Source organism: Rhodnius prolixus, unplaced genomic scaffold (genome assembly GCF_049639745.1).
Source record: "Rhodnius prolixus isolate KJV_2025 unplaced genomic scaffold, Rpr scaffold_5, whole genome shotgun sequence".
Classification (NCBI taxonomy): Eukaryota; Metazoa; Arthropoda; class Insecta; order Hemiptera; family Reduviidae; genus Rhodnius; species Rhodnius prolixus.
The window spans coordinates 28,211,820-28,236,440 of NW_027411624.1; the positions used below are offsets into that span (position 1 = coordinate 28,211,820).

The 24,621-nt window shown below is 34.0% G+C and overlaps 1 protein-coding gene across 1 annotated transcript in view; it reads left to right on the top strand.

The window, feature by feature from the left end:
- Positions 1-24,621, top strand: part of LOC141458643 (rho GTPase-activating protein 20-like) — a 626,814-nt gene that overhangs the window by 105,239 nt on the left and 496,954 nt on the right. Inside the window, exons 2-4 of the mRNA XM_074136906.1 lie at positions 3,060-3,246; positions 6,113-6,303; positions 10,070-10,112. Of these exons, the coding sequence (XP_073993007.1) occupies positions 3,060-3,246; positions 6,113-6,303; positions 10,070-10,112 (421 nt within the window). The remainder of the gene's footprint in view (positions 1-3,059; positions 3,247-6,112; positions 6,304-10,069; positions 10,113-24,621) is intronic.

Here is a 24,621-nt window from a genome sequence, read left to right on the forward strand (position 1 = left end):
TTGACATGTTCCCATTAGCTTTCTTACTGTACTAAGAGAGCGAAAGAAAGATGAAGAACTAACTCTGTTGCTAACTAACAGTTTAAGAAACAGTTTCCATATTTTAACACAAGGAACATTTGAACTCATTTACAAATTAATGATCTAGACGGGAAATAGAACTGTGTTTATTGACTAATCTTGATCATGAATGAATTAAACTAATCAAAGAATTAATGAAAATATCAAATCATTCTTATTAATAAAAATGGCTTGTGGCAGTTTTAATACCAAACAGATGTTGAGAGGCTCTATATTCAAGCACAACACTCTTAATATACGGTGACCATTATTTTTGTATCAAAAAACAGGACAAGGAGCAAAAAAACATATAAAAAATATTAATACGTTTATTAACACGATATCGGTTATTACAAAACGATAGCCATATAATATGGCCCATATTCCGCCGAAACTGAGCGACTACTTGCACTATACACTTGTTAGTTAGTAACAAAATGTAAATAGTAACTCTTGTAAATAGAAAAAATAGTCAGTCTTTTAAAATTACAACAAATTTTGTTTTAATGTCACATTTTTTAAAACTATACTAACGACAATAATATACAAATATATCTAATTTTCACAATATGAAGATCAGATCTTAACAAAATCATACATAAATCTTCGAAAAAATATTCATATTTTCATTAATTTCATTAATTGAGTATAATTTAAATTTCATTGAAAAACAGGACAAAACAGTACAAATAAATAAAAAAACAGGACATTTATGCTTAAAAAAAAAAGAAGGACAGCGTCTTAAAAAACAGTACTGTCCTGCCAAAAACAGTACGAATGGTCACCGTATCATAATATAATGACAGCTACTTTTAATAATATTTTTATAATATTTGCGAGGAAGTGTTGAGAAAGAGATAAGGAGTCAATTTATTCATATTTCGTCTTTGTCGGCATCTGTTAAAAGGAAAACGGGTTTTATCTTTCTCAAATAAAACATCAGACGAATGCAGTAAAACTCAATTATCTAGCCAATAACATAAAGATTATAATTTTTGTATTTTGCTGCTATTGAAAAACTTTATACTTTTTTTTATGAAATAATTTTTAATGTATTTAAAGTAAACTTGCCAAGAAAATGTTGTGTAATTTCTACCAAGGCCGCTAAACTTACTTTCATTTACAAAAATAGGATTAAAATTGTATTTTAAATTAAGATATAACCATAATCTATGTTTCTTCTTTCAAGATAAACCATCTTGCGGATTATTTAGGAATCTTCGGAGCTTCTATTCCACAGAAAGTGAGCCATATCTTAAAGCATTTAACTCAGTTAATTTTTGAGTTTGATGGAAACCATTAAATCATGCAGTTAATTTTTGAGTTTGATGGAAACCATTAAATCATGCAGTTAATTTTTGAGTTTGATGGAAACCATTAAATCATGCAGTTAATTTTTGAGTTTGATGGAAACCATTAAATCATGCAGTTAATTTTTGAGTTTGATGGAAACCATTAAATCATGCAGTTAATTTTTGAGTTTGATGGAAACCATTAAATCATGAATCTGTTAATAAGAAAATCAGGTGATACTAATTTTTATTGTTTCAGAAACAATAAGAGTAATAACCCTTAATTACTTATGTCAGTTGAAGTCTCACCTTCCATGTTGAAGACAGTCAGTTCTCTCCATAGCTAATTCTTAAAAGCACGGCCTCTCAAAAAAACATTTTATCCAGGAAAGGCGTTCTCTGTAGGCCAGAAAACAAGACTGGAGACAGAATTGTTTTGATTTGTTCTTTATTAGTTACTCATGTAAGAACTTATCAGTTTGGAGAGGAGTTACTTACAAAGTTCCATATTCTGCGGGTTTACAACCTGCAAAATGTTACAAATAAAATATCTGAAGAAAAGACCGGCTCTCTTCGGTAAACCAATTGTGGCATCGCCGGCAACGAAACTAAGCACCAATGAGCAAAACGAGTGGTGAAATGCTACCAAAATCCTTTCCACTCATAACCTTTTTAAAACTAAAGGAGAAACAGTACGGAAAGTGGATGAAGATAACGCAAGCTCGGCAGATAGAAGAAGATGAGAAATGCTGGTGACAGAATCACTTGACAGTCAACTTCCTAAACGAGGCTTCTTAGCAGTCTTTGTAAATAACTGGAGTACCCGAATTTCTCTAAGAGCACCTGAATAGAAACCATAGAGTAGATTGCCCGCATGTGTAGCCGCAATGAAGAAGACATGGACAAGCAAAAAATCATAAAATATCCAATTTTAGACAACAATGAAACCCCAAAATGGTTTACCTATTCCTTAAGCAATAAACCCTGGCAAGCGAGAAATATTGCATTCTTGCCTTTCCCCTAAAACAAGAGTTACACTATGTATGTGACCGTTCTACCCCCAATTTGGATATAATTTAAAAAAAAATAATAATAATGTAATTATTAATAGTAGGATTGATTCTCAAAATTATTCATTTTTGGTAATCTAATTGGTTTAATTTGTAGACTGATATAACCTCGTTTCAGTGAGAGAATGGCATTGAATATACTTTTCCTTTTTTTAATCTACTTCTAACGGTTAGTGTAAATAATTTCTTTTGTTAAATTATGTAACTTATTGATTTCTGTGGTTTTTTTTAAAGGATTTCCACGGTAATATGATTAACAGTATGTAAACATCGAACAAATGCTTCAGCCTTGTAATTGTAAATCTCACATTTATTTTATTCTTTTCTAATAAGAATAGTTATTCATTACCTTTGAAGGTATAGCTGCATGATTTGATTTCTATTTGTTTAGTTAATTCAAAGTGGCAAATATTTCTAATTCTCTCCCTCAAAAACTATGTAAAGTAAAAATAATTGTGAGAATGATGTCTTCAATATCTTTAATTTATTAACATAAAATATTACACAATTGACAAAAATGCCACAGATTATTTATTTAATATAGCTAAATTAATTTTTGAAATATACTACTCATTTCTTACATATAATTTTATCTTTGTTTTAACAATGTTCTAATTGCAATCATATTATTTTTCAGCTATCTGGTGAATCACCTCAGACTGTCATTCAATTGCTGTCAGATTTGGCCACAGAATTCTCCATAACTGGCTGGCCTGATGTAAGATTAGCGGGAAGCCAAGCTGAAGTAGATCCAGATGCGGATGTATCACTGTTAGAAGCAGAAATACTTATCGTGGAAGATAAGCCCTCCACAATATTATTTGGTACGTTAGCAAAAACAAACAAACATGCTAGAATATTTTAAATGGTTACTATTAAGTCTTTATTTAAATATCTGGACATGTACAATGGAAGATAAATAATTAAGTCTAACGTAAAATTTCTAAAGACGCTTACCATTTCCAAAAGCTGCTGGCGATGACTTTATAAAAATTACAAATATAATAAGTAAAATAAATGTTTATACCTTATTTTATAAGTACACATTTACAGCCGAAATTACTTCTGTATTTTTCAATTGAAATAGATCTAAATATTAGCTAGGCTTGCCGTCTACGTATGCTATCCTTTTTTGCCCTAAAAGAAACATTCTTCAATTTTTTCTTTTAACAGTCAAATTGGAAAATAAATAATTTTTTTTTAATGAAAATAAATATCCCTATTAAATAAGATAAATTATGAATAATTACTCAGTTCTAATGAAGAATCTAAATGAATTCGAAAAATACCAATAAAATAAATTCATTTTTTAAACAAGCTAGCTAGTAATTAAACATCTTATGCGATCTAGCGGTTTGATTGTAAACTACTGCTTAAGAAATTTCTGTTAGCCTTAATTGCTGGTCATAAGATTAGTTCTCTTGTCCACCGCTAGAGTGCATAAGCTGTTTAATTTCAAGGTAGCTTATTATTTATTGGCGTATTATTTCTTGTATTTACTTGTGAAAATGCATAACAAATCATTTAACAAAATTGTGCAATATTTAGGTGATAAAATTTGACTTTATAGTTATTAAATTTACAAAACAATTTGGACAAAATACCTCTTAAAAGCATTATGAAAGTTAATTCTAATTGTAAAATACCATTAGCAATTTACTGTTGATTTATATTCTAGTTTCGATATATCGGAAAATTCACTTCTTGTAAATGGTTTGAAATCTCAGGCTTTTCGCATGAAAAGATAGAATTTTTTTTCTGGTTTTCTAAGTTGAAATATGAATAGAATAATTAGTAAATCATGCGAGAAAGAGTGCAGGACAGTCCATAAGCCCATTAAATATGACAGTAATAACAATCTAAAAGGATATTAGGAATTTAAATTTAAGCTTCGAATAGTATTTTTAAGTTGCCCTCAAATCCAATAATCAGATCAAAAAATTGAAGGAGTGATTGATGTATAAATTTAAACAGTTTGTGATTGAATGTAGTTTAAAATGTCCTTTTCTTCTATTGGTTTTTATTTGTCATCAGCTTCTAGCAGTTTGATATTTATTTTTTTTATTGGGAAATTTGTAAATGAATCTAAATTCGTAAATATAGATATGAATACCTTATATTTACAGCGTATGCTCCGCATTTGGTTTGGCGAAGTGAGTATGTAGGCATCGTGGCCTGTAAATTCTACCAATGGGTAGTTCTCACTTAGACCGCAAGAGCGCACATGATGTTTGATTTCAAGTCAGTTTGCATCAAAAGTTAATTGTTTATAAGTAAATTGTATGAAATTTCGCGGTTTGGCTGGTTCATTAAAGTGTTTTGATTTACACCAAATCATATTTCTGCAGTATGAATCGTGCTTTAATAGTTAATGTAATAAAATGTTAACATTATCTATAACGCTAGTGAATAGTTAAGTGTAACATTTTTTTCAAAAACGTATTTAAAAAGGATTAAGGGAAGCCTTCTTAGTATCTTCTTTAAAATGCATTGACAGGATTAAAGTGCTTATATAGGATGCACGTTACAATCAAATTATAAGGTAAGGTTCGTATTATTTATCGGAAAAAATTAGAAAGTAGAAACAGTGAAAATAAAGTAATTGTAACTTCAATAATTCTCATTGTGAGTTATTGGGATGTTGTATCTAAGTCGATAGTCATTTAACATTAACCAGGGAGTGCATGTACTAATTGTAAGGACGCAAACAATTTTATTACACAGCTGCAGCCAACTGCAAATAACCAAACTGCAGATATCCAAATATCTGCTTAAAGAATAATTAAATCCTCTTTCAAAGAATAGTGAAGTTGTACCGGAGTTAGACAAAAGGGAAGTGGTGACCGACAGTTATTGGTAATTCGCATTCACTTAATAGGAGAGAAGTTATAGCATGTTTCCATTTGATATCAGTGTAAGACTAATTTTCCGTAGCTTCTGCACAGATTAGGTGCAGTGGATAGATCTTTTATGTCCCAAGTGATTCCTAGGTGAAATGGTTGAACAATGCCTGCTTAAATATGATTGCGAGAAGCTGAGATGCTAACGGCTAGGCGTTAGAGAATAATAATGGTATAAAATAAAGATTTTACCAAAAAACAACTTTTAATCTAGCCAATATATCTTAAAGTTTTTTGTTTCATCGTGAGTTTCATTTTATTATTTTTGGATGGACCTAACAAATCGTAATTTTTAATTAGTTCATTGTCATTTTTTATAAATCTCATTAATCATAATTTTATTTTGGCTGTTTTGGCATTTTTCATGTGAATAAGAGATTCTCCATTCCTACTGATAAATGGAATTCTTGGCATACTCCTTTATCATTTGGGTCAGTGTAATTATCTACTTAGAAAACCTGAAATTTAGGTGTTTAATTGAATAAATTTGAAAAGAATAAGGAAGAGACATCTTAAGGTTGAGTTGGCCTAAATTATTTTTAAGTGGAATGATTTTTTTTTTTTCTATCATTTTAATCTTCATATTTTAGAACATATCACATTTTTAATTTTCTAAAACTGAAGAAAGGAACTGTAGTAATATGATGAAAAGAATATATAAAAAAGACACAGAACCTAACCTTAATCCTAACTCCAAAAACCTATTTTCGTTTTGATTTAGTGCCTTTGTATCCTGTATTATCAAAGTGAAATCTCTTCTTTTCTTTAATGATACTGTATATTTCAACAGGTGATAGAGGTCGTGACCTATGCAATAGCTGGTTGTCTGATGAACGGGCACACGTTTCTAGACTAAGAAGTTGTGTACCACTGTATGGCTCACCTTTGACACAGCTAGGTGTACTTGGTCCACAAGAGTTTGCCAGATTGTGTCAACCAATTGCAGCGCTCGCCGAAACATGTCATGCAGCTGCTAATAAGGTAGATTTTTTTTTATTTCTAAAGTTTTTAGCAAAAATACTTTCTTGTTTAAGTGGAAATTAATTTGTTTAAGCTGTACGATGTAATTGTTTTAGTCCCGTGTGATCGAAATTACTTCTTACTTTCTCGTGAATAAGACCGACTGTGCTAGATTCTTACTATCCGTTATCTGTCTCTCCTAATCTATAGGTTTCCTAACTAAGTTAACCTTTTTGTCCTCTTTTTGCAGATAAAAGTTAGCGCGTGCTGGAAATCTAACTTCCATTAGGAAACAACTGAAAGTTTCCAATTTTTTGTACAATTACAGTGCTACTTTTTTCGAATAGCATGTATATAAATATGTTTTGCAAATTATGTATTTTTCTCCTCAATTCATCCGATTTTTACTGGCGTGCCCAAGGCAACATCCCAGCTGTATTTAATTTGTACACATCCTGCTGACACACCGACTCCTCCAGAATACATCTTCGCTATTGACCAAATGTTGTTCTGGTCATCGTTTTCTGTTCTATTCAAAACTACCTAACTCTTCTTGAGATAAAATTGAATGTAGATGTAAATATGTAGCAACAAAAAATTTATTTACGGTAAACAACAAAAATAAACCTCCCTTCTAATTATCTAAACGGAATATCCATCCCATCGGTACACGGATGGCTCCAAGATGGAGGAGGACGTGGGAGCGGGAGTGTACGGGGCGAAGCCGAAATGTGGGTTCTCGGTTAGCCTAGGCAAACTAGCTACAGCTTTTCAGGCTGAGCTAGCTGCAATTAGGTTCTGCGCTGCCGAGATTAGCGGGCGAGGAATTATTAATTCTAAGGACGTAATTTTCTCGGATGGTCAGGCTGCTCTACGAGCTATAAGTTGCTACCAGGTCCAAACTCAAGGCTGGTTTGGGACTGTATGGGTGCCCTGAAGGAAATTAGTGCCCAATGTAAGGTCATTCTAGTTTGGGAACCTGGTCATTCAGGACATAAGGGTAACGAAGCGGCAGATTTATTGGCCCGGGAAGGCTCTGCGGGACACTTCATTGGCCCGGAGCCCTGTTTTGGGGTTCCAAAGTGTGTTAAAGACTGCGACCATTAACTTATGGGTGCAGAGTAGGTCTCAGGAGTGGTGACTTGCCACCTCTTGACAGAGGCAGGCGAAGCAGTACATTAGAGGCTATTCGCCGAGGCTGACCGCAGAATTAATCCGTCAAGGTCGTGTGGGGATATAAGGATAATTGTAGGCTTACTAACTGGCCACTGCAGGCTCAGAAAACACATGCATCGCATGGGCCTGGCAGATGATGATAGCCTTTGTAGGTTCTGTCAGGAAGGCGAGGAAACGGCACTGCACGTGTTGTGTCAGTGTGAGGGGCTCGTCTGGCTAAGGATGTTTCTTCTCGGGGAGGAAAAACCAAGGCCTCTGAGCTTTACCCAAGAGTCGTTCTCCAGCATTAAGAGTCTGATTAAACGGACGGGACTGGAGGGCAAGCTCTAAAGTCGGGGAGCCACAATAGATCCAAAGGGGGGTTGCAGTGGCGTAGGCCCTAATTTAATCTATTCTATCCATCCCATCTGCCAATCTTGTATACTATTTTGTACTATACATAGGCAAAAGATTGGAATCCTCACTCATGTTTCTGGGATTGGGTTCTGCAATCTCCTTCAAATATTACTTGAATATGGTAAATGAAAATTCAAGTCCAAACAGCTGATTGTGGAACCATTTATCTCTTAGGAACAAATAGATGTGTCATACTCTCTCTCAAGAAAGTTTGAGCTATAGAATGATGAAACACATTTTTTTTCAATATAAATATTAGACGAAACAGGTGTATCCCTGATAGGTACGCGCTTATAATAAAGAACATAAACACTTGCCTTCAACATTATGTAAAAACCAACACACATTTTAACTTGACATTTTTTTTTTTTTTACTAAAACAAATCAAAAAAATCTAAAATATCTACCATAAGTTTATAGGTTATTAACTGTCAATTTGACGTGTGATCGGATTAGCCTAAGGTTGTCTTCCGAAACTTTCTCTTTGAATGATGTTTACTGCATCTTTTCATCAGATAACTTTTAAAAGTTCTTTAAAAATCTTTTAAGAAATTAGATTTGTTTACTTCTTAGTTCTCTCTTTTAAGTTTTAGTTTTTTTAAATAACCAGATCTGTGTTTCTCTAATTAAATAACTTTAAAATACATCAGAGATTTAAGAATAATATTAACAAAATAAAATGATCTGTCAGAAATACTATGACAGAATTACCACCAATTAAAGGAGTTTTAAAGTCGTTGATTTTTCCAATAACCTTGGCCTATTTTCTTAATAGACAACACTACTTTTAAATGATGAGCCTTTTCTTATGCAAGTAGGTCTTTGCCACCATCTTATGTTCCATTTTGATTTTTGATTTAAATTTAGTAGTAGAGTTTACGAATCTTTTAAGATTTGGGAAAATGTATACGGCTACAGAATGATATTTAGTATTAGTATGTTTTTATGGAGACAATGATGGCAGGTTTAGAAGAACTGTAACATTAGGCTAAAAACTCTTGATTTCAAGTTTTGTTGAGATCATTAAGGTTGCTGACGGATTTCTTAAATAGAACGACTCACAACTAACCAACCAGAGTTGGGCGAAAAATAGTTACAACTAATAACTATGAATTGCAACTAAATGAGTTACTTCAAGTTCAAATTATTAGTTATGAATTCTCTCTGCAACTAAGAACTATGAAACCAACAACTAATTCGCAAACTACAACTTGTTTATTATTTATTGTCCCTGAATTCTAATAACAAAATGCTATCTACGAATCTATGCAAAATTAGTGGCCCTGAATGCCTTCTATAGAGTTCATGAGACGGAGGAGGAAACGTTCATCTATCTTATGACGAATTGTTTGAGAGATGAGGATAAGATTTAGGACGGACCTTGGTAGAGGAGCTTGGGCTGTATCCTCTTAAGATTGTTACTCGATTTGTTCGTACAGCTGTGAATCTTAGATGATTTTTTTCCCAGATCGGTTACTGTTGTTATTCTTCATTCGGGAAGGTTTCGATAGTTAGGGTTTTCCTTCCTTACCAATAATAAAGTACAATAGCCATTCAATAAGATATGTTTGGCTATTTCAATTTGATAATGTTTCTCTTTAAATAAAGTATTCTTACATTAACATAAACATTTTTCTCTGATACTTGCTTTATTCTTATTTACCTACTTATTCTATAACGGATCCTGCTGCCCGAGGTGAAAAGAAAATATTTTATAAGAAGTAGAACATTTCTGGAATAAGTCTTAAGTTTTAATAATTACTAATAATATGCACGTCATACTAATATAATAGTTCTCGTTTTTCTGGTTATATTTTTTGTTTTCAGAATTAGATTTACCTTAAAAGAAGATCGTTGTAAGTACTTATTAATATCCTAGTACTAGTTATCTAGCCTAGATTTTACTAGATGTCTCTCAGACATTTCGTGTCACCCTAAATCCCTGCTAATTATTGGAAGAGTTTTACACTAGTCTCCTACGTTTATTTTTACGTTGTCTACAACTAAAAAATCCTGAAAAACTGGTAAATGATTACCTGGTCTTCCTAGAAAAGTTTACTAGAAAAGTAGTTGAACTAAATATTTTTTTTTTTTATAAATAGTTAAATTTTCGGGGTCTGTATTCATGTTTTAGGCTTATTCAGATATTTATTAAGTTTTTAATAGTTTTAGTATGTATTTGTTACAGTAAAGCATCAATGATGTTTGTTTACAGATGAAGGAGGTTATTGACAACTGGGAATCTGGCCCAAGTTTAGGTATGTATATTCATTTAATTGAACTTAGATCTGTATTTTGAGAACTAGACGAGATAATGACACAGGCGTTACAATCGCTCGTAGATACGAATAATGCTGAACTATTATTTGATTATAATTACAATCGTGCTGATAATTTCATACTAATCAATAGGTTAATAATTTTTACAACTTTTTTTGCTTCCTTTGGCAATGGAGGAACTTAACCTATATTATTATTATTATTTTAATTATTTAAGGCGCGTCAACATCTTAGGTTATTAGCGCCCGGAGCTTTTTTCAGTGCACTGCCGGCCTCCGGACAGAACTCGGGACCGTCCGCATGGGAATCCAAAACGCCATCTATACCTTATTATTTGCATTTTTTGATGATTAAAGGCGCGTCAACATCTAGGGTTATTGGCGCCCGGAGCTTTTTCCAGTGCACTGCCGGCCTCCGGACAGTGTTCTCTCGTTACAGACAACACTGTCCATCACCGGACAGTGAGCTGTAAGAAGCTCCTAGGAAAAGAAAATCTAAGGGTCAGCTGCTGGATTCGAACCCGGGACCTCCGCGTGGGAGTCCAGTATGATAACCTCATAGCTAATCCCTTCCCTATTATTATTATTTTTTTTTTTGGCGCATCAACAGCTGAGGTTATTAGCGCCCTGAGCTTCTTCCAGTGCACTGCCGGCCTCCGGACAGTGTTCTCTCGTTACAGACAACACTGTCCATCACCGGACAGTGAGCTGTAAGAAGCTCCTATTATTATTATTATTATTAACAATTAGACTTTTACCATTATTGTACCTCTTCTTCCAGGCTTCTATGTTGCTTGCCTTCCTTACCAATTCTCTTATCCATCTTCTTAGCCTCCGCGTTTCCATCTTAGACTTGACCTACCTCGCGAGCTCGGCACTTAGTGCGTATCAGGCATTTCACCTACTCTAACAAAAATGAAGTATTATAAATACAATTTTAATTGAACCAACACAATATAAATACAGTTTTTACAATCCTGTATGCTTCAGCTTTGCTTTACAAACTCATACACTCGCAATGAACCTCTTTTTTTGGGGGGGGGGGGTTCAATGAATCCCAAAAGTATATTTCCATTTATTAGACAATTTCAAAGTATTTGAGGCAAACCCAGTGAAAGTAAGGGAAAGCTAAAAGTATAGTGTATGGTGGGTGTGTTTACTGTATCAATGTAGCTGTATCTGAGAGATTAAAACTACTTCAGTGTGGGTCCCAGCATCACACGACTTTCATAAGAGAAATGGCAACTTGATGATGAGTGGGTTTGCACGATGTGTTCACAAATAGAAATGGAAAGTTCTCCTTTATATTGAAAGATGGTGAAAATGTATTATGTATTTATGTGTAAGGTTTTGTGTATGGTTCAAAGTTCACATATATTATAAGCTTTTAAAAACATTCGTCTTATTTAAAACGATACAGACATATTGTTTATGACTTATTAGTTCTTTCTCATTAAAGTGAAGAAAAAAAAATAGACAAAAGTGTCTATGTATTAAAATAATGACATGGTTGAAGGTCACGATGATATATCATGTATTTGTATTATACTCGACAGTGCCTTATACATATATTGCTCTTCTACATACATAACATTACCATAAATAAATAGGTAATTAGAAAATGATTATTTTTTTGGTAGAGATTGTTTTGTCAGATTGGTTTTTCTTGATGATCATACAGTAATATACATCTTGTAGTCGTTCTAGCGAACAATGTCATATTGTCTCGCATCAATGTACACTAAAACAACTTTTACATATAAACACGCGCATCTTATATTACTTATTTAGGTCACACGTGATTGTTGAAGTAATTGTAGATCTGCTGAGAACGTTAATAAAACAAAAACAGAATCTGGTGTGAACACTTAATTTCCCCACTTTACAATGGTCTAGAACAGGGGTCCTCAAGCTGCGGCCCCCTGAGGACATTTATCCAGCCCCCGCCGCACTCCGGAAGGGGCATCTCTTTCATTGGTGGTCAGTGAGAGGAGCCCTACTTTTTTTTTTTTTTTTTTTAATGATTTAAGGCGCGTCAACATCTAAGGTTATTGGCGCCCGGAGCTTTTTTCAGTGCACTGCCGCCCTCCGGACAGTGTTCTCTCGTTACAGACAACACTGTCCATCACCAGACAGTGAGCTGTAAGAAGCTCCTAGGAAGAGAAAATCTAAGGGTCAGCAGCTGGATTTGAACCCGGGACCTCCGCGTGGGAGTCCAGTACGCTAACCGCATAGCTAATCCTCTCCCTAGGAGCACTACTTATATGTGGTGGTGCCGCAAAGCGCTGCGTCGCTCATGTACAATACTACTTCCGGTGACGCGGGACGCACGCGTCACCGCTCCGAAAACAGTGTAAAATAACAGCAGAAGTAGGAAGAAAGGCAAAAGCACTATAACTAAACCGGACATTGACCATCTCATTAGCCAAAAGCAGGTCCATAGTTCCCACAGAATTACTGGGCAGTTTGTTGATTAGTACGGCCCTCCAACGGTCACTGAGGGACAGTAAACAATGTAATCCTTAATTCTAAAAATTGTTCAATAATAAGTAATTGTGAATCGTCGTGCTTGTTTGTTTGTTTTGACGAATGTGTGAATTTTAAAAATTAGAAGCAGACAACGTTATTACATTGTAAGTATTTAAATTTTCTTATTTTCCACTTTAATGGAAAAGGCTTCCCTAAATCAGCTAAATTCTGTCTTCACGATCTAATGATCTGACTTGATTTTAGGGTAGTTTTTTCATTGTGTTCCGTTGTAATGTGTGGTATGCTGGTAAGTTCCAGTCAATGCGTATAAGTAGGTACAAAATTTGGCTGAATATTAATACTATTATTGTATTGTCTTTTTTGCACTTTTTTAAATTGCCGCACAAACTTTGTTTATTTTGGGAAAAACTGCACACACTTAAAAAAGTGTGCACACAGGTCACAAAAAATTAGAGGGAACACTGCTGGTGGGGTGCCAAAACTTGGTGCATTGGATGGTTTACAAGTGGCGCAAGCCGAGTTAACAGATAAATCCAAGTTCCCCAAGCTGATCTTGCTCTCAGTTCCAAAAAAAAAACTGTGGATCCGGAGTTATCTTCACCAAACGAGACTCTCTGGCAGATAATTGATCCGCTCATGATGCGCTCAACTTCTCATCCAGGAAATCATTTTGGACTATTATAGATTGGTGCTCCATTAAAGTGGCTTATATAAATTAATTTCGCTGTTGAGATGAAGATTATTCTTCTTCCTCCTTAAGGGAAGCGGATTCTGTTCTTATCTCTGTTTACCAACTCTTAACTGTGAACATAAGACGATATAACAAGTGTTCAGAGTAATGTGCTGCATCTGAATTCGTCTTTAAAAAACCAATTGGCGCATGGTATGCATGCCACCCTGGTCTACATTCTCACTTATGCATTTCTTGTGATTAAATAATTTACAGTGTACACACAGAAAATTTTGTAAAAACCATTTTTTCGGATTATAAAACGGATAATGGTGGTGCAAACTCTGAATTTGAAATTTACACGATTGGTATACCAGCTCATACTTGATAGAGTAGGAAAACATTAAAGTAATAAAAGAGGATTGTGCGACGAAAAATCTAATGTAAGAAAATTCTCATCAACTGCAATAAATACCACAAAAAGATATATAATTTTCCCAATCTACGAGAGTGGAAGCTAAGAAAGAAGAGCCCAGCAGAGGAGCCTGCGTGCTAACAACCCATAAATCCTAATAAGATCTTAACCGACAATTAATTACCTCACTAACTAGGTAAATGTTTAATAAACCTAGCCAAGGCATCACTAAAAATTAATTAATATTAAGTGACCTTATATGGATAATCTCCATTTCTTGTGATAGATAAATAAAAGGAGCGACTAAACTGCAGGCCATCTCCTTATTAATTAACATTTATTTAATATTAATTAGGAATAACAGATGCGCCTGTCAATTTATCTTCTAAAACAACCGGAATGGAAAAAAGAACTATGTTCGGGCATAATAACTAGAAATGGTAAAATCTAATCTGAATAAATAATATAAATATTCAACGCTGGTTTTCAGAGGCTCTTTCTTTTTTTAACAGCTTTCATTGGATTGTTGAAGATTTCAAAAATAATGTAAAAATTTACTGATTTATTGACTGTACAACCAACTAAAATCTGGCATGCTAAATGTTCACATAAACTTTCATTTACAGTTATCATCACACTGTTCAGATTTTAAGAAATGTAGCACAAGTGTAGAAGTAAGGGGACTTCTATTTCTATATTGAAGTTTTCATATCCTGTATCTTATCTTTTCATATGTCGTGTGAGTGCGCCCGCCCATTAAATTCATTCAAAATAGTTCCAGTAGAATGTATTGTGTACATGTAATGCAACTACTATTCAGTCAAAATTCTAGTTACTAGAAAACCTAACTACATAGGTAGTGGTAAGAGAAAGTCGTGTGAGTGTGCATTTTAAAAATCAAATTGGAAATAAAGTTAATATCAATAAAACCGAAAAAAGCCGACAGAAACCGATCGTATTTGGCTTAGAGATATAAGCGAAAGAAAGTCGTGTGAGTGTGTCTATTAGATGTTAAAAATTAAATAAAGTTAATAAACATGGTCTATTTGGGACGAAAATTGACGACAAAAACCGATCGTATTCGGCTTCTTAGAAATGAAAATTGAAAAAAGTCGTGTGAGTGCGTCTTTTAGATGTTAAAAATTAAATAAAGTTAATAAACATGGTCTATTTGGGACGAAAATAGCCGACAGAAACCGATCGTATTCGGCTTGTTAGAAATAAAAATTAAAAAAAGTCGTGTGAGTGTGTCTATTAGATGTTAAAAATTAAATAAAGTTAATAAACATGTCTATTTGGGCCGAAGATAGCCGATAAAAACCGATCGCATTCGGCTAGTTAGAGAGAAGTGAGAGAAATAATATTAAAAAGCACGGCTAAGGCTGGTTGGGTTACAGATCCAGTGATTCCTGGAATTTGAATTCTCTAACCCATCGTGCCTTGATGGCTTAGGTTTGGGACTGACTTTACCGCTCTGCAGTTAGTTTTTCCACTGTATCTCAGGAACGGAATATCCTAGAGACTTCAAATTTGATATTTCGTTCAGGTTCAACTACAGGAAGTGACGATTAATTTTTGGTAAAAATAGCTCCACCGGAAGTGCCACTTTACTGAATAGATTTTTCACTTGTTTACCTGTTTTTCAAAAACCGCTTCTTCGATTTTCTCCAAACTTGGTATAATTATAGCTCACAAATAGCTCTATAACTTTTATTCGAAACTTTTTTTTTTATACTTCGATTAAGGGCACTTTTGGGGGAGGGGGGTGGGTTAGTCAGTCCGATAGAAGGCCAGTTCGCTGTATATACGGACTTACTCTTTATGGTACGATCTTCTTCACTGAAGAAATATTTTGTATATGAAAATGGCTAGCATAAGGGTCACATCTAACAAATTCTAAACAAAATTAATAAAAATTTATTGCAGTAAAATTACTAAAAATGAAATCAATTGTAATAAAATGACGATTAAACGCAAGCTTTTTCGAACGTTTGTAAATGACTGAAATTACTGAACTGAAGTATGAATGAAATGTTGGTTACCTGCTGATTTGTGTACCTTTTGTCGTTTAATCAACCCTTATACTGAACTTTTTAAACTGCAAGTTTTGGTTAAGAAGATTTCTGCACCTTTTGGATAGTTCTATTTATAGTTTCATAGTACTATTACGAACAATATTTACACATTATACAACATCTCTGAATAAGATCTCCCTGCGTATAGTTCGCCTTTATATCTTGCAATATAATGAATCACCATCAACGGTGATTCGTCCTTTTTCAACCGGGACTTAAGAGCTGCCTCTAAAATTGTTCGTTCAGAGCAACTTACTGTTCTGGATCATTCAGCCAAGAACTTAAATTTCACAAAATTACATGTTTATTTATTTGTAATTTTTTTTAGAGATTCAGCGAATTGTGTTTCCAAGCCCTTCAAGTATCTGTAACAACCAATATTTGCAGTTACTAGGGGCCAATATAACCTATCAACATTCTATATAATGACGTAATTAATTAAGTTTATTGAGCTAAAATGAAGAATACTAAGATCAAGAAAAGGTTGAGGCCGAATTGTTTTTACCAAGTCTTTGTAATATAACCGTGGAATTCATAACGTCCTAATATTTTGTGAGATTCCCGATTTGATACACATGCACACTTAGAAGCGTATGGTGATAAAAATATTACCAAAATTTGATGTAATCTCAACATTTACCTCGTCCCAGTAGAGAGAAGATGCACGCAGAACAAAAAAATGCACCATATTAAAAATTTGTGTAGGTATAGATATGCATCATTTTATGAATATCTATATGAAAATTATGTACCTGATTTTACAAAACAGATAAGAGATCGTTAATATCCGCTAGATTGAAGCGATTTGATTTTACCATTGCAAAGATATACGTACACGGAAACGTTGCTTAGATATTTTTTTGTTACGTCATGTCTGATTAGAAATCTGATGAGAAGATTTCAAAAAAATATATTTATTCATGCGTAACAAATAATAAGAATTATTTCCACCTTGAAATCTGTGTCGAGATGTTAAAAGTTTAAATACTATCACGAGAATAACTTATTTTGCGTGCATTCGATCAGTTTTAATTTTGTTTTATTCGAGATACGATATGTGTATACACGTCGAACACAGGGCAAAACAACCATAAGTTTACAACGTCATAATAGTCATTGCAAGCGACTTTTTCTGCAATCTCTAGGGGCTTGAGATTACAGAGCATTCTGTGCTCATTCAAAATCTTGCACCGCCTCACGTATGCATTGCTCTAGTTAACTAGAGGGACGCAAGAGCTTTGAATTCTTGTGTACTCGTCAATGTAACGCACCGTTATAGAGATTTGGTTACACGCTTAACTGGTTAAGTTACATTACCATTGAATTTATGTTCTTTTTTTATTCTGTTATTTTATTCTATGTTTAATCTACAATAATTATAATATTTTGTTCAACATGTAACATATACATATTAGTGCCAACTCCACTTTGTGTACATCAGATGAAATTAATAAGATTAGATTTAGATTTACACGGCGGGACGGGACCCATGCCCCACGGCACCGCAGCCACCGAGGCTTATTGTGCCTTCCCTTAAGTCTAGTAGGTGAAACCTCCCCTTCTAAGAAGGTTGAGGGCTTTCTCTACCAGTTCCTTCTGCGCTATAATCTTCTATGGTCTCAAGATACCAAAGATATCGTAGCGAGTCTCTCGATTGCAACGCAATCGAATAACAGGTGAGAGGCCGTTTCTTCCTCTTCCTGGCACAATCTGCACATCGGTTCCGAGCTAATAAGCCCTACCTTGTGTAGGTGCTTCCTGAACCTACCTTGACCTGTGAATTGGCCTGTAATCAGAGTAATCTGATTTCTGCCCAAGCACAGAGCCTCTTTGGTTCTTTGTTTACACAGCAAGGGCATAACCCTCTTGCTGTGTTTGACCCCAGGAAGCATCACCCAGTACCTTTCATGCTCTCTCTAGATCCAATCACTGAGAGCCTCACGAACTGCACCCCTTGGTGATCCCCAGGCCAATGAAAGGAGTGTTAGCTCCGTTCCTGGGCTAGCTGATCGGCTGTCTCATTCCCCTTAATCCCCACATGGCCCGGCACCCACTCAAGTCGGACTTTATTGTGCCGAGCCAGTTGATCTAGAGCCTTTTTACATTCCCAGATCAGGGAAGAGGTAGTTCTGAAGGAAGAGTGCCGCTTGACTGTCCGAAAAAATGCAAATCTCTCTATTTCTAAGAGTCATTCGCAGATTTTCCCCAGCGCAAGTTTTAATGGCAAAAACCTCGGCCTGAAAGACGGTGGCATATCTCCCAAGAGCTCTCTCTGTTGAGTATCTTAGGTTTAACCCCATACACCCCAGCTCCGATCCCGCAGGCCATCTTGGAGCCATCCGTAAACCACATGGCTCCCATCTGGCACTGTTCTGTCCAGTTTACCCTCCACTCAGTCCAGATTAATAATAATAAAATAGAATTTAATATGTTTCAATTGTTCGGAGTTTAGAAGAAAATTTGTATTTCAGAACCTTGATGACGTAGTATTAAGAAAAAGTCGTTAGAGTGTTCACACCAGCTTTTTAAAAATAATATGAGTTGGATAAAGTTTAAGTATATCTTTAGAGTGATTCATAAGTATGTATGTATATGTTTCGGGTCCATTAACCTTTAAAAACTCATTGATCATGCTAGCTAGTAGATAGATACAAATACTTGGTGACAATTTAAAGAAGGGCTACATAATATAATGGATCAGAAGGGAAATGGAGAAGTCTACGTGACATTGGACACACACATTAGGGAGTCCTAAAGGTTTCCTAATCTATTGGTTATCTTGCCCTCTTTCTTCTCATTCATGTTTCCGAGATAATCTTTCCTCCACTAAGTTTTGAAGACGTTCAACAATCTTTACGTTTATGGCGATCGTTATGGAATGTTCCTTGAACCTACTAATGAGCTAGTCTTGTTTTGTTCCCACTGCATTGTTTTGTTTTCAGGTTATAAACACAAACTATGTAAATGCTATGGATGACAAGTTATCGCTTCTCCAGAAATTTTTTTTTTAATAATGCATGTCAATAACTTTTTAATATCATTAATCACAAAAGCCAGGTATGTGTCAACATAGTGTAAACATTAATTTTATGAATTCCACGAAATTACTGGAATTTCCAACCTTGCTTTATTTGATAAACAAAACAACTGTTGTAGTGAGAGGTTATGTTACCTGGGTAGGTTCTAGTCAGAGTAATTTTTGCAGTTTGAACTAACTCCTTCGAATATTAGTCGTTATATATGTGCCATGCTTCTAAAATATAGCTCTTAAGAATACATGTAAGTTGTCTCATTGTAAAGAAACTCCTTATAAAATTTTAGCAGAAAAATCTAAAAGAAAAATATATTTTTCAAAGGGAAGGAATCAGCTAAAGTGGTGATTCCCATGCGGAGATTTCGGGTTTGAATCAAGATTTTTTTTTCTTTCTACGAGCTTTTTACAGCTTAATGATGGAAAAGTGTTGTCTATAACAAGAGAACTTTTACCATAGGCTCAGGTGCCAATGCCCTCAGGTGGTGCCGCGCCCTAAATTGAAAAAAAGTCAATTTTAAAAGCATCCTTAAAAGGAGATGAAGAGTAGATCATTTTTAGAGTGAAAAGAAGACAGAAATTCTATTAAAGTATCCGTTCATTTTTTTGGATAATTATTAAAGCCAAGTCTCGATCATTCAAATTAATGTAATACTTCTTTAAGACCAAATTTTTAATTTTTCACAATACTATATCTTATATTTAACAAAATATTATAATATAGAAAGCAGTGATACACTTAGATTTACTTGCGTCACATTGTCCACTAACAAAATATTTAAATTTAATAAGATTTTTGAGTTTCAAAATGTGTCTCTGGTAATTCGAAGCTTACATTCCAACTAGAATGTTGACATGTCCATTTATGACAGAGACATAATTTTAAAAATTTGCAATAAAATTTTTCACAGTTAACGTGTTTTTTAAAAAAAATTAGAAACACAAAGAAGTCTTTAATAGTTTTCTTTTTTAAAAGGACATGCCGCCACAAACGGACATTCTAGTCATAACGATCACTGCAGCTTAGTATTCTTATATTCTAAGTACTTTTAATGTTACCTCCAGGTATGTTTTAATAATCCTTTATATATACTCGTAGAAACATTCAAAATTATTGATATATATTTTCTAACTGTAGGATACCTGTTATTTATCTAACTTTATTGTAATTAGTGTAACCACATACATACAAGGGTATCCATACATTCATACCGTAACGGTAACTTCCTATTTAGAAGTTTTCGCTTCTAAATAGTTTTACCTTACCAAAACCAGTATTTTTTTTATATCCGTTTTTTTTATTATTTTATTCAATCATTTAATGTCACGTGATGCACTTTCTTATTAAGATACTTTATAGGTTTTCATTTCTATGTTTGTATAGGTAATAATTTATGGCTTAATAATAAAAATCAAAATTCTTACTTCCCTGTATAAAAACCTTTAAAAAATTACGTTTACTAGAACTTCCCAGTTATCAGTCAGTTTTCTGGTTATTCCCAACATATTTTAATTATTCCTTATGCTACGTTTAAATATAAGGTTTGTGTGAGTACTAGAAGATTGGAAAAAATTGTTTATCGTAATAAAATATCATTAATTTACAATTTATAAATTCAGTTTTATGATATTCTTTAAATATTTCTTTATCCATAACATAACTATTATAATTCGAAGCAATCAGAAGTAATAACAAAACGCAAGATAGCACTAAGCATTTAAGTGGATTTAAGAAGTCCAGTCGAATTAAATATAATTTTTTGGTGATTAATTAAAATTAAATTATGATCTATACAATGGAAGATCATTTCAATAGATCATCAACTTAAAATATTTATAAATTCTTTGTCAACAAATATAATCAACTATTTTGTAAATCCTGGTAAGTGGAGATATCTAGTGGTACTTTCTTAAAACAGAGTTCGGTTTCTTCGTTTATGGTGATTTCTAGTGGTTAGTTTATAAAGTAAATATATAGTTACTTAGTTGCACCAATTAAGTTGGAATGTGCATAAAAGATCTGGGTAAGTGCATGCATCTAATAACAGCTTTAAGAAGGAATAAAAAAAGAGAAAACAATTACTATATATAATTTATGTTTAAACTGATTGTCAACTTTGGTTGATTCACTTAGCTGTATTTTTTTGATTTATTGAGAATAGAAAAGAAATCTTTGTTTAAACACTTAGATTTGTACTCCAAGGCGTTGAAATTATGCTTTAACTTGCAATTTTCTAAGACAGCATTAAAATACTTTTTACAATTTCCTTCGTTGATAAAAAGAATAGTCAAAATTTTAATTATATTTTTTTTATTGCCCATTCTTATTCTCCTTTACCACATTACTATAGATTGTTGTAATGTAGTTATGGTAATTTTTATTAAAATTTTATTTGGTGAACAATCCTTACATGTAAATCAGACGTTTGCTTTTAGAGTAAAAAAGGCTTCTTTAAGCCTGATTGCAAACACTTCATACTGAGAATAACAAAACTTTTTCTTTCGGTAGTATTCAATCACTTTTGATATAATTATTTATCTATAGCGTAAGTGGTTTTTCGTTTTTCAAGTTTATTGAAGTTCTAACAGTAGAAGCATAATTATGTTGTTATTCTAAACTAAGGGATTAGCTCAAAACATTTTGTTACATTGAAATTAACCCAATCGGTATTAAGAAAAGATTTGTTCTTAATAAGAACTAGTAAGTTATAAACATGTCCTCTTTTTTTAAAAAATAAGCTCATGGTCTCTCGTCTAAGTCTGTTTATTATATTAGATAGATTCTTACTTTCTACTTAGTTAAAACGTAAACCAGGCCAAGTTTGGCCCACTTTTCCGTGCTTTTGATTTAATTTCGGCCAGTAAGAGAAAAGTGAACAGCTTAATGGCTTTCTTGGATTTCAAATTATTATAGATTTACTTCATGCTGGTAGTTGTAAGAAGGTAATTTACAAAACTTTATTGGCGATTCCTCTGAAATTCGCTATTTCTCTTTATTGTCGCCAATCTTTGGTTACTCTTTGGACACACCAAATAATTCAGCAAATGATAGCACAATGTTGTTGTAGCATAAATGTTGAGGTCCTTCAACTCAACCTGAAGATTGTTAAAGCAACTCAAAAAGAAAGAAAGAAAGAAAAAAAAAAATCTTTTAACCATCCAGACAATTGACGTCCGTAATAGAGAACCAAAGGTTGATGAACTCTATTGTCTTAGCGTCTTGTTCATTAGAAGCATCTCTATTGATCACTAGGTTATTTATTGCAGTCTTATTCTTTTGTTTTTGTTTAGCATGAGCGATTTTTTTTTTAATTATATTGATAAAGAGTTTGGTAAGGTTATATACTCGTATACTGTGCCAGAAAGGTTAACGGAGAATTTGTTCTATCTTGAGGATGAAACTTTTGTGACGTTAGTTTTCTAACTGAGAAACAAGCTGTGGGTAGTTTAAATTTACAAACATGGCGGTTAAAATTGAGTCTCAAATGGACCTATCTCGATCGAGAAATTGTATCTGACGCAAATAGGATCAGTAATATTTTGATGCAAACATTTAACTCATTCAAGAATTGAATATTACTGGAGAAGGGAATCTTGCAAAGATTTTAGAAGCAGCCCTAGAATAAAGAGAAAGGAGTCTCTGCATTTCAGTAAAAAATCATTTTGATGCTTCTTAAAGATTAGCCAATTCTACGTCAAAGCTGCATTTTGGATAATCTATCGGATTCAGAATTTTAATTTGAAGGATGATCAAACTGCCTGCCCTCCATTGATGCGCTTGATGATTATTTATTGCGTTTTTGTTTAACTTTGGGTGAAAATTGGTGTGTTTTTAGTGTAGCAATCTACAAAGTGCCCTTCCTTGCTCATCAACATTGCCCACCAGATCCAATTGGCGCAGATCTTCTTCCTCATCTTCTGCTCGATACCATTCTACTAGTAGGTTGGAGATCTACCTCTACCGCTACGGCCACTCGGCACTTATACTTTCACACTACTGGACCATTCCTCAATTCCTTATATTCCTAACATGTCCATTTCTTTTTATTCCCTCTTCAACACCCATTATTCTCGTTACCTCTTCATTCCTCACCCAGTTTATCCTAGTCTTTTTCAAACATATATCCAAAAAAAAAATCTTTGAAGTCTCTTTATAATTGTGTTCAGGTTCCAGCCGCTTATAAAAGAACAGCTTCGTTAATTGTCTAGAAGTATCTTCTTTTTTTTTTTATTTCTTTGAGACAGTGCACCGTTCTAAATGATCGAATGCAGCATCCTTATTGCCATCCTTGCACGATACTCCCCTTCATTGCATTTGTTTTACCTCACCCCACTTGCTGCCCGAAATGGACCTCAGATCCCCAGGTCACAATTGCCAAAATTAACTGTATCCCTCTTAACTTAAAATTATTGCCCTTGTTGAGACTGAAAACCTAGTCTATTGGGTCTTTCAATGCTAATTTCTTGACCTTTAAGGATACCTTAAGGTTGTACACATATTTTGGGAAATCCGTTTTCATTTCTTTGGCAAAATGTGCACTCTTAGGCTGGAAACATAGTGGAGCGGCGAGCAAAGCGGTGAAAACAAACACAAGTTATCATCATATAGGACCGCGCATAGTGGAGAGCAAAGCGAAGATAGAGCATCGCTACCAAGAGAGAGAGTAGAGTAACGTGTTGTGACATGTTTGATTTCTTCCCTCTCATCGCGCTCAATTTTCTAGGTTAAAATGGATATTGCTGCATTTATTGGTGTAGTTTTTTTAAAGAAACCTCCTGTGGGACCAAAAGGATCTTCTCTACATCACAACCGATTTGTGTTGGATAAGGAATGGGGCAGGATTAATGGGGTTAACACTGAAATTCGTCCTTTTCTTGATTAACATGCCTTCAACACTGGTTAGTATGTAATCAAATATTGAAAGAGACATTCGAAAATACGCATGAAACTTGCTAGGATGCTCCCGAAGTTGTTGTTAGTACAAGTGATGGAATTCACCATGTTCATATCCTAGCCCTGTTTATATCATGAACACTACAGCTCCTGCTTCTAAGCTGCTGTAAATACCAAATTTTCAAGGAAGAATTTTCATATAGAAATAGTTCCTCCATCATGTCTCGTCGAAAGGAGAAACGCGACTAAACTCGTCACTAAGTGCATGCGACTCTTTGCTCGCTGCTTGTCGGTCTCTTTGATTTGAAGCAACTACCATCGCCGCTCCACTATGTTTCCAGCCTTAGAAAACACACCTTTGTTAGCCCAGTAAGAATTGTTAATTAGCGAGGAGATCAAGAATTTAATCGAAATTAATTGCTAAGGCTGGTACTTAGTTAAACAAAAAAAAAATCTTCAAGTTCTTCGGGACAAACTAAATTTAATGATTATGAGTGTAGACTAGTAAGTGAGTAAAAACATGCGATTACTTTATTTTACATTCTTCGAGTAGTCTCTACAAAATAAATAATGGACAGTTGCATCTGCAACGACTTAACACTTTCCAAAAAGGCTGGCATTACATTGAAAAGCGACCCCTGATCTTTGCCAATGTCCTTCACTGTGGCTGTAACCAATTTTGCACTTTGCAACAATAATATGATTCATAGGGTTGTTCAATTAGTTTGAATTTACATTTAAATTACAGATTTACATTACTTTTACTAACCAAACTAAATTATAAATAATTATTGTTAAAAACTGAATGGAGTCAGACTTATGTATAAGCTGTTAGTTTTAAGTGTTCGTTTTGCATAGTTGTGCATAAGTAATTGCAGATGCAATTCGACCTACGTCCACAGCTAATTCCAGA